At 39.4% G+C, this 11,608-nt stretch overlaps 1 protein-coding gene across 2 annotated transcripts in view; it reads right to left on the reverse strand.

Moving 5' to 3' along the window:
• The window catches only part of APBA2 (amyloid beta precursor protein binding family A member 2), a gene marked incomplete at its 5' end in the record, with an annotated part of 37,562 nt that extends 30,940 nt beyond the window's left edge, over nt 1-6,622 (reverse strand). For both annotated transcript variants that reach the window (XM_082290430.1, XM_082290431.1), the window contains one exon: nt 5,654-6,622. In XM_082290430.1, the coding sequence (XP_082146556.1) occupies nt 5,654-6,622 (969 nt within the window). The remainder of the gene's footprint in view (nt 1-5,653) is intronic.
• Nucleotides 6,623-11,608: the final 4,986 nt, after the last annotated feature.

Raw genomic sequence — 11,608 nt, forward strand, 5'->3', positions numbered from 1 at the left:
CAGCTTCCAGCAAGACAGTCCTAAGATACACATTTTCTAAACTGTCTATCATCTTAGTTTCCTCACACTGTTCTAAAGGTGAAATCTTTTACAGGCAAAAGACTCCTAGATTTGGACTCTGCATCAGCAGAGCACTGTGCCCATGCTGAGAGAAGGAAACAAATATTTGTGTCAGTACTGAGCTCTACCAGCACAGGCAAGGAAAACACAGTAGCAGCGTTGACATGTGCAAAGCTGTTGGAGGGGGGAAAAGGGACGAAAAAAATACGGCTTTGTAAAATTTTCTTTTACAAATTTTTGTAGGGATCTTTTATGTGTCTGTGGATGTCTATGTTGAAGACATATAAGGACACAGCCTATAGGAACGTTGTAAAAGCAGACTACTGCTGCAGGAGCTTGTGGTGTCCCTACTAGGGCAGTTTGTACAAGCATATTTGGTTAGGTTCTCAAAGGTATGCCAGTGTTATGAAAGAATATTTGAGAAATGAGAAGCAGTAGGATTCAGTGTCACAGGCAGCATCATTCAAAAGCAGAGTTCCCTCTGAGACCCTCCTTTGATAGGAGGGAAATTTCGAGGCAAATTCCTGTTTCTTCAAAAGGGTGTAGGTGGGGCAGGATGTTGGTGCTGTTAAAAACATTTTCTTTTACTGTTAGTAAACAGATTTGCTTGAACAAGGTAGGAGAGAACACATTCTCAGGAGTCTGAAATCTGCCTAAAGTAGACATTAGGAACAAGGGCTGATTAAATTATCAATGCTTTAGTATTGAGTCCCATAGTCATCTTCAGCCCCTACCCAGCAGAAATTGCTCTCAGCCATGCCAATGCCAGTGTTTCACAGAGGCAGGATCCTAGCTGGGACGAACAGAGTAAACTCTGCCACATAGAAGGTTCCAGAGAAGCAGTTACTTAATTGAGTTGTGTTAGTGCAAGAGACCTCTTCCATTGGTTATTATTTCAGCTGCTGTCCAGTGTTTTGCTTTTTTCTTCACTGCTTCTACCATTTTTTAATTATGCTAATTCTGCAACAGGAGAAACTGAGGTTCCAAATGCAGTCAGGAAGTGGCAGGATGGGGCTGGGACTGCCCCGTGCCATCATGCTTTGTGCGAAGGAAGTAGGACAGGGTACGTTGCAGTGAACTGGAGACAAGCTTTTTGTGGTTTCCTTTGGTTTACACCAGGCCCTTGTTCATATTTTGTGCAGTACAAGCACATATTTGCAAGAGGAAATTACTCTCATTTTTCACCTGGTAAAGCTGTTCCTGTGTTGATTATTACTGTGCCAAACCAACAGTATTGTAGCTAACCTTGAAGAAAATGTAACAACATTCCAAAAAGCAACTACTTTTCACAGGAATATCACATCTATTTAAAATCTCTGGTTGTACTGTATGCTACCGTCAGTTGAAGGAGCCATTCAGTTCATCTTCTTCCATCCAAACATACACCTGCCAGTTAATTCATGTTTATGTTACATTAAAAACTGTGGTAATTCAGGAGAATTACATCAGTAGTATGTCTGACAATACTCAATTTCTCTGCTACAGGTGAAACATATGAAAAGAAACTAGAAACAGAAAAAGAAAATTTCTTCATGTGATACTTTAACAATTAGCTGAGAGATGACCAAGATGTCAAATGGGTGTGGGAAAACCCTTAGCTTGAGGAAGTTGTTAAATTTGAGTTGTTATAAAATACCCAGAATAGTCAGTTTAACTTCAGAGATGTGATGCCTTTCTTAAATAACATAAGCATGGAAAACCTGCAAGGAATAAGAGTTGTGCTAGGCAGTGAGTTAGAGCAAATATACTCTCTAAATGTATTCTAGGTTTCCCTCAGACTTGTCTAGTGCTAATCATCCCCTTCAGTGCTTCCCTAGAAGTATTAACAAATAAAGGCTAAACAAGCCAAGCTCATCTATGCCTGAAGTTTTCAAGCCTGAACATGTGTATTCAAGACAGGAGACTGACCCACACTGAAAGTCAAATGAGATGCTTACTTTGTTTTTTCTTCTCTGTAAATTGTTGGGTCTTTCTTAAAAAGTGACTGTTTTCTGGCGCAAACCTAGCAACAGGAACCTTTAAAATCACATTTGTTTACTTGTTATTTAGCAAATGTCTTGCAAATAGAAAGTTAGCACCTATCATGAGCTAAGAATTAATAGCTGTGTATTTTAAAGGAATGTAAACGTTATAATAAGCAGTAATACTACCTGTATGAGGCAGGAAAGGAGGAGAGGAGCAGAAACATGAAAAAGCTAAGGATAGCATACTACATGCATAAAACAACAAATGCACCTTCCTGTTTGCTCATTGTTTACAAAAACTGACATACACGTAGTGTATCTTGATTTAACCTGGAAGCATTCAAATCTACATTTATTTAAAGATAATTGAGGCAAAAAACCTGCTCTGTATGGACTATATATGCCTCTGTCATCCCTTTCAGCATGGTATTTTGTACTGTGAGATGCACATTTATACTAGATCTTTTAGCAAGGTGACAAAACCAAGGCTCTTCTAAGAGTCTGTTCTCTGCAAACAGTAAGTGTAGCATGCAAATGCACTGACAGTGGCCTTGGGGCTTTTCCTTTCACTGTGAAAGAAATGGAATTCTTGTAGTTGGTTTAAATATTGTAGTTAAAATTATGGCTGTCTTAGTTTCAGAAATGAGACAGGTTCATTTAGGCAGTACTCTAATTCCATCCATCCCTTTGACATTTCATAGTAAATATTAAAAGAAGTGAATGCTCCAGAAGAAAAACAAAATCCTCTGCACCTTATCTAAATTTTTTGACATCCAGTATTAATGATAAATGTCCAACCACACCTTGTGCTAAGGACATTTAAGGAGCAATTTAGAAAAAAATCCAACTTTGGCAGAAACAGATACTGAACTCTTATTCTAATGCCCTCACCATGAGCCTGATTTTTGGATAAAGCTGAGAATGATAACTTGCACTAGGTTGAGAAGAACACAGCAAGGTAAGACCAGTCTTGTCATGATACACACATTCAAGTAATGCTTGCCAAAGGTTATTGAACTTGTTTTTTACTCCTTCTTCTGTATTCCTGGAGGCTTGGGGTGGAGAGAGGGAGAATTACCTGTAGATACAAAAATGCTGCTAGCAAGGATTTTCTTGCTATTTTCTAAGTCCGTGAGAGACTTTTCTCTCACGCAGAAGAGGTAGCAGGGAATGTAAACAACCAAGCCACCTGCAACCTTGAAAAGTCTTGTTTATGGTATAGTAGAAAAGTATTTTGACAATGGATGTTTTAGGATTTTGGCCAATCACCCCGAGGGGTGGCTGGTCCTTTGTCCAATTGGACTGTGAAGAAAAAAAGTCTATAAAAGAGTTTGTAAAATAATTAAATAAATCAATCTTGCTGCACAATTCCTGCCTGCTGGATCTTCTCTCCCCCTCCTCCCTATGGCTGCGGGACACGGTGATATACCCTAGGGCCCAGGCCTGCGGTAATAATTACCTCATGTCTCCATTTGTGAGCCTCTGTATCTCTGTAAGAAATACCACTTCACACCTTTTTGCCTTGGAGACCTGTGCTCTTCTCTTCAGTGAATTGCCCACAGCACCTGTGCCCTGTCTCCTTTCTTGGAAATGAAATGCATGCCTTGTCACCCTGTTTGTTTAGCCCTGTGTGCTGATCTGGAGTAGATACCTGTACTACTGTATCTCTAATTTCCTGTCTTCATGTTTGAAGGAATGAAACACTGTGTACTGTCCAGTGCTCTCTATCCATTAAGACAGGAGGTTGTGGTTGCTATTAAAAGTGATTGTATTAGCTCAGTGGCTTCATCCAGCCAGGGGTTACCTATCACAGCAGTGCTTCCCTTGTTATTAAACAAGATGAAGGCATTGGTCCAAGACTGACTAGAAGAAACAATTAAAGCTCAGACAGGCAGTTCAGAAATACTTAGGTGCTTTTGTTTTTTTTTACACTGGGGCAGTAATATCAATATCCAGGTGTTACATAGCCCTCAGCTGTTAGCAGTCTGTTGAGAATGACAAAGGTACAATGCAGTTCAGTTCAGCTTCTGATAAATAAACTTCAAACCAAAAAAGTTGTTGAAATGAAAGTCTATTTTGAATATTGTTTTGAATGGGCAATCGTTCAGTGGGGGGAAAAAACCCAACAATTACTTAGTCAAGCACTGAGGAATTCTTTCTTATTCAAGAACTCTTGTCTTCTGTTCTGAAAATATTTTGAGAACTTGCAAGGAGCAACATTCCCAGTAGCAGATGCTGGGAGAAAGACCATCACTAAGTCTAAAACATGCTACCTCAACCTCTCTGCTCCCAGCCAACACCTAGTAACTGTTCAAACCATTCACCATCAGTAAGCGTATTCACTAAGGGACTTTTATGCTGGCAGTAGGGCACTTAATATAGTAAGTTGCACAATTTGGTTATAATTATACTTCTGAAAATAGAATGTAGTAATGAATATTAAAAATTTGCTGCAGATATAGGAAATCTGAAAATATCCCTCTAAGACCTTTTTTTGTTCACAATTATAATGACGGTTGACCTGTTTCATCAGCATATCCTTAAACATTTGATCTCCTTTTACTGTTTTTCAGAGGAATTAACATATTTTAATGGAATCACCTAGACTAAATTGTTTAACTGTGGGGCATTTAACTACAGAAAATCGTGTTTACAGAGTTGATAAAGCTGAAACAGGAAATGTATGCATCTGAAGTATAATAAAGCATTTTAATTAAAGATAAGGCAAAATAATTCATTTATCTGTACTAGTTTGTTATCCAAGTACATGTTATGTTTTACCTCTTTTAGGTAGATCTGTTCATTGCAGAAGATAACTAATATATAATTCAACTGCATATAGAGATGTAAAATCAAGGCTTTAAAATGACATTAGGGAATGAGGTGTATTTCTCTAAGAAGTAACCACATTCAATTTGAAACTTCAGGGAAAAAAGTCACACTTTTCCTTTAGAAAAGCTTGAACTTCATTCTCAGACTCTTCTTCTGGCACTCAGAATTATAACAAGAGAAGATCGTGCACAGTTTAAATTAACTTCTACATCATTCTTGTGGTAAAACTGCTTAACAGCATTTTTGGTATGAGTAAAGCTCCTATTTCTTCCTTCTTGTCAAGGTCAAGATATGTCAAGTTAGTAAAAAACCACAGCAATATGCAGGCACTTCTTGCAGGTTTTTTTAACATATACAGTATCTAGATACGACATATGTTCTACTGAAAATAAAAAGTAATCAACCACTAAGGCAATGGTACAGGAGCTCTTAATGGAAAAAAAATTCAACAATTTCAATGCTGACCCCAGTTTTAAGTTTCTCCAGAGAGTCACTGCAGAATGAAAATAGTTTAAACAAACTGGGTTTGCCCCATGCATCTGGAATACCTTTGTTTGAATTGTCTCTTCTCTGTGCAAAACCCCTTTGCTAGTTCTCTACATATGCTGATTACATTTAGCACCTTTTTCTAAACACACAATGTGATTATGTGAATGCAATAACATCTAAAATATCACTGATGTATATATTTACATATTGATATAGATGTATTAAAATATTGCTAGTTTTGTTTGGAATAAGTAACATAACACTTGGATAATGCCTCTGACAGTGTGGTTTAAAAGAGCACCTCATACCTGCTCCTGTGGCCACTTCTGTCTGTCTTCTGGGGTTCTTGACTTTGCTTTAAAACCTCGATGCACATCTCCACTATGCTTAGAGGCAGATGGGATATTCAGTGATTTTGGCCTCCCCTCGTGCCTGTTAGCACTGTGAACAGCTTCTCCCTTTGAACAAGTCTCTTTGTAGTCATGTGCCATGTTTTCAGTCCCAGTGTGCTCTGGACTCATTTCTGTTGTACTGTTAATACTGCTCATGCTCATACTCATTTTGATTTCTGCTACAATCTGGTCAATGTCCTCTTCCTGCTCTTCCAGCTCTGCATCCTCTTTTCTAGAATGGTATGGTGATACTCCCTGTGAATTTCCATTAGCCTCTGCTGGGTAATAGTCCGGATAGTCACCTTCACTTTGACAGTACTGTATGTTTTCTTCTTGGTCTTGAATCTCCAAAGATGATGCTTCATCCTCCAAAATCTGAATGCCATTATCTTGACCTTCCTGCCACTCTTGCCTGTCCATCACCTCATTTTCATCTTGGTGCTGAATTTTACCTTCAGCCCATTCTTCTACAGCTTCCTGACATTCATCTGTTTCAACATGGTGTTCCTCATGGGGAGCATACTCCTCCCCATTGCAGTCCATTCCTTCCAGGTAACTGTCATCCTCTGGACAGTATCTAATGTAGTATGTGATCCCCTCCTCTTCTTCTGGCAAGCCTTCATCATAGTCCTCTTCCTCAGAAGTGTTGTTTACATAGTCAGAGCTGGAGTCGCCATCTCCACTATGGTCATTGCATTCATGTTCCACAGGGGTAGGACTACCTGGTCTCACAGTTGGTAGTTCTGCCTCCTTTGCTGCATAATCTTCAATGGGAAGGTCACTTCCTTCATTTTCAGGCTCCCTGTTGTGAGATGAAGTCGGGCAGGCTCTGGCTCTGTGATCCAGCATGCTGGCTGTAGTGCTTTGATGTTTCCTGTTTGCCATAGCCAGCTCCTTACATGACAATCATTTCCAGCAATTACTGCAGGGAAGATGGAAAAGCACACATTCAGAAAAAGGTCATCAGTAGAGAACAGTGATGTTAATAGGAAGCAAACTGATAGATTCATTTGGTAAAAAGCCTGTGTTTGTAGATACTTGACCAAATTCAGACAGCTAACTTTCAAAATGCTTGTGCTGTGGAACCATGAAATCAAAGCAATAAGTTGCACTCTGAAAGGAACAGATAAAGAGAAGGTTCTACATTTATGCTGAATGTGTTCTAGTGTAGGCTTTCGTCTGTCAGTTTGGCATAGAATTAATCCTGAACCTTGAAATTAGTTTTCAATTTCTTTTTCTTGCCAGTAAGGGGTCATGCTTTGATCACTATGCAGTAAATGGGAGCTCTTTTCAATTTTCAGCTTAGGCATTTCTTTAACGTGTACTGAAAACAAACATTTAGAATCTGACCTGCTCTTACCAAAACTAAAGGAAAATAATTCTATTAACTTTGCAGTCACATAGTGCACTAAAAGATAATACATTGGTATTAAAAGTGTTATTTTTAAAAAAGCAGTTGCTGGTTTATTAGCCCTTACTAGCTGGATGCCATTGTTAGCTCCCATTGTTAAACCAAATATTGCTTTTAGAATAGATTATTTCAGTTGGAAGGGACCTACAACAATCACCCAGTGCTGACCAAGTTAAAGTGTGCTTTAAGGGCCTTGTCCAAGTGACTCTTAAAACACTGACAGGCTTGGGGCATTGACTGCCACTGGAAGCCTGTTCCAGTGTCTGACTGCGCTCTTGGTAAAGAAATGCTCCCTAATGTCCAGTCTGAACCCATTGTGACACAGCTTTGAACCACTCTCATACATCCCTTCACTGAATACCTTCTCTGGGGAGAAGTTCAGCACCTCCCTGCCCACTTCCCGTCTGGAAGATGCTGTTGAGGGCAATGAGGTCACCTCAGCCTCCTTTCTACAAACCAGACAAGCCCAAAGCCCTTTGCCATTCTTCTAAGGATACCTCCTTCCAGCCCTTTCACCAGCTCTGCTACCTTTCTGTGCACACATACAAGGACCTTCACATCTTTCTTAAATGAGGGTGCCCAGAAGTGCACACAGCAGGCTGGTGAGGCTGTATCAGTGCTGTATCAGTGCTGAATGCAGAGGATAATCCTCTCTTCTGAGCAGCTAGTCAGTGTTTGACAGAGTCCAGGACACGCTTTACTCTCTGGGCTGCCAGAGCACTTTGCTGACTCCTGAACTGCTGTCAACCAGCACCCCAGAGCAGAACCTGACATTTAGACTTGTTAAATTAATCATGGCCCAATGCTCCAATCTATCCAGATCTCTCTACAACACTGTTTTCCACAGTCTAATCTATATTCCACATAAAAGACACAGTTACAATAAAAGCTCACTAATTCTTCCTGCTAAATACTTCTGGTACTTTAAATTACATATTTTCTCTGAATACTGGATTCTAAATAAGCAGAGATTATATGAACTATATAAAAAATAGTTAAAGAAAATAGCTAATTCTAGACAGGTTTGACAAGTGTGATCTGCTGTGTGATTTGGAGGGGGGGAGTAATATACTTTAGTATTTGTTTCTCTGTATTTCATTGTTGTATCCCTATGATAAACTTGACCTGTGCAGTTACTTCACTGGGGTGAACTGAGCTCAGGCTTCTGACATGCACCACACAAATGCTTGGTTTACTGTACGCACCTAACAATAACATATCAGCCAAACACACAAACATTTTGACTTAACCAGTTTTTCAAGTCTTGTGTGCACACAGAGCAATAAAACTATCATGGAGCTAGAGGACTAAAGGAGCTATATAGGGAATAATTTCTTAGGCATTATGAACTTAGAAAAAATATCCTGCCACTGTAACCTAAAACCTTATAGATATCCCTGTAGAACTTGTGATACCACAAGAAAACTCCAAATCCTTAGTTTGTGACAAATCCAGGGATCTGATGTGTCTGGATTATTGCAAAGTTATCATGTGGCAAATCTATCCCTGAAACATGAGTTCTACATTCTGAGACACAAAGCAGAGATGCATGTTAGTCACAGGAGGAGGTATGAAAGGAACTCAGCATGTGGAGCTCTTTTTAGTTATTGTTACCTTGCAGAATTAGTCTTGACAGAATAAAGCTTTAAAGTAAATAGTGTATTTGAAGAGAAGTTTTAAAAGAGAAAATCAGAGGAGGAGAAACTTTCTCAGTGATTACTTGGCCCTCCTCACTATTGGAACTAGCAGACTTGCAAGGTTTTCTCAATACAATCTGTATACCCACTATCCCTTTGATACTAGTGATACATTTTTACTTTGGAGTCAGTTAAAAGAACAGAATATCAAGCTTTAGCCATCCATCCACTAGGGTTACCTCTGATTTACTCAGCTCTTACTGCAAACTAAAGATGTTTCTATACTGTGACTGCAGTATAAACAAAACATATTTTACATTGGATTAAAATAGCAACCTAAGTCACAATATTACAATGCTCTGCACAGGCTGCAAAACACTGCCCACAAGCAAGATAAATTGTTTGTATGAGCAGATCAGGCATGAGTACATTACACAAGCATGTCTAAAATGAGTTAAGATGGAGTGCTGAAATAATTTTGAATGGCACTGCAAGAAAACTACAGAGATCTCATCTGGCTTAACCAAAAATTATTTTTTGTCAAGAACAGAACAAATCAAGTGCCTCTTATTGAAAGAAAAGTTCTCATCTGCAGTGGTCTCAACCTTCTAGTGGAAATATTATCCATATTAAATAGTACTTAAATATTTACAGTGCAGTTGACCCTGCACATAAGTCACTACAGTATAGCTGAAGATACAGAAGCACAGCCTTGTAACAAGCACAGTTTGAAACCCATGACTCAGATTTTCCTAAAGCATATGGAGATGAGAACCCTTTTTTAGCCAGTGTAATGGAGTTTTTCCACCCACATCTAAGAATCTTCATTTAGTATCCAGGCCCAGAAACTGCCATAAGTGGTATCTCTGCAGCAATAGCCTTTTATAAATTCCAGTAGTGAATGCTCCAAGATGTTACTTACCTGCAGGAAAATCCACTACATTCTAGATATTCTATAACACATTGCAGGAAGCCACCTGAATGTGATCTGAGAGCCAAAAGGCAGGGCAGGAGCCTAGGGAGGGAGGGATGGCTGATGAGTGGAGCTCTATCAGCTGTGGGGAACTGCCAGGGTGAGGGTTCTCAGCTGGGCACTGGGGCCTGTTAATGTGCAGCACCTGCACTATGGTGGGAAGAACTTCAAAGAAATAGTGGCAGACTGGAAACTTTTTAAAGCATGGGTGATAAGAAACAGAGAAAATAATTCCTCTCAAGCATGTCTAGCACTGACATGCTGGGACATGGGAAATTGGTTTTCAGTTAGTTCAGTCTGAGGCAGTGACTGAAGACAGTGCTTTACCCCCTGTATGCTGGAACTGAGGTAAAAGAAGCCAAATTTTTCGGTGAGAGGCAATGCTGATCTTAATGCTATAGAAACTGAAGTTACAAAGCAATCTCTGCACAACAATTACAATTTTAGTTGGCCTCCTTTGCAATCTTCTCAGTCAGGCACTACTCTTAAGGTAACAACGTACTGGAATAAAAAGGCAGAATTTATTATTTTCAGCCCATGAACTGCAAACTGAATGTGAACTGATTACAGCACCTTCAAGTACAAAATGTAACTTCTCCAGCTGTATCAACACATCAGAATTACTGAACTGAGTTTTCAAACAGCAGTCTTGAGAACTGCTCTTTATGGAGCTGCACATACATTTCTGTCAAGGAAACACACAGCTGTATTTTAACTCAAATATTAGAACAGCCAGGGCAGCCTAGTTTTCTTCCCCTGTATCAAAATATCTCTCAAGCTTCCTAGAAGAATGCTTTAGTCATTGATTAGGTTCAGCATAACCTGAATATTTTAAAACCTAAAAGCATTCTAGCCTTTTTCTAAGCTGTCTCATGTCACACAGCAAAGTTCCTCAAGGCCACAGGTCTGAACTCTTCTGTCTTCTCACCTGCAGAGTGTTAATCTTCCAGATTTTAAAAATACAAACCCAGAATTTTGGGGTTTTTTTTAATGCAATAGATATCAATTTTTTACCATGTGTTCTGCTATTCAGACTACTGCACAAAGCCTTCTGAGTCCCTGACTGCATGGATTAGTACTTTAGGTAATGTTCACATCAGTTACTGTGTAACCTTCTATCATGATAGTTATCTTGAGAAAATTATAAATGGATGATCTTGAAATTGGAGAAAATAATGGATTTCTATCTAATATTACTCAATGTTGAAGTTAAGAGAGGAGTAATGATTTGCTGGATCCGGAGGCACTTTAACAGTAAAGGCTCCAGTTGAGCCTACAGATCATTTCCTCTGCTTGGTGTAAGACTCCCTCCTACTTCTTGTATCTCACCTCCCTCCTTGATAGCAGAAAGTTAGGTCAAACTTCTGCATCACTCTAAGCACATTCTTCCACTTCTGGCTGCGGCTGGAATGAAGTGTTCCTGGGAGCATGGGAGGGTCAGCGCTGCATCCTTGTTCACCTTCCTTGGGATTCAGTAATTTTAACTTCTGATTTCAGTTGTACAGTGCATCACTAAATCTCCATCAGTGTTGTCAGGATCAGTGACTAAGGGACCAGTTACACAGGGTCCTCAGTAAAAACCTTTTTCTTTCAATAATAGTTTTGCTTTATTTTTCTTAATTTTCCCTGCCTCAGCTCAGTGTTGAAAGGAAAATCAATCTCCAGGAAACAACATGCTGCATTTCCATGTGAGAGTAAAAAGGCGTATGCATAGGGGAACAAATTTCTTCTGCTCCCAGAAACAGGACTACTGGGTTACAGCTGAAATTTATTCTAATCAGTACTCATTATACTCATTAGCTTTCTCCTGAGTTTCCTGCACCTAATCCCAGACAGCTGCAGTGAGGGGT

The sequence above is a fragment of the Coloeus monedula genome (assembly GCF_965178545.1).
Source record: "Coloeus monedula genome assembly, chromosome: 14".
NCBI classification, from domain to species: Eukaryota; Metazoa; Chordata; class Aves; order Passeriformes; family Corvidae; genus Coloeus; species Coloeus monedula.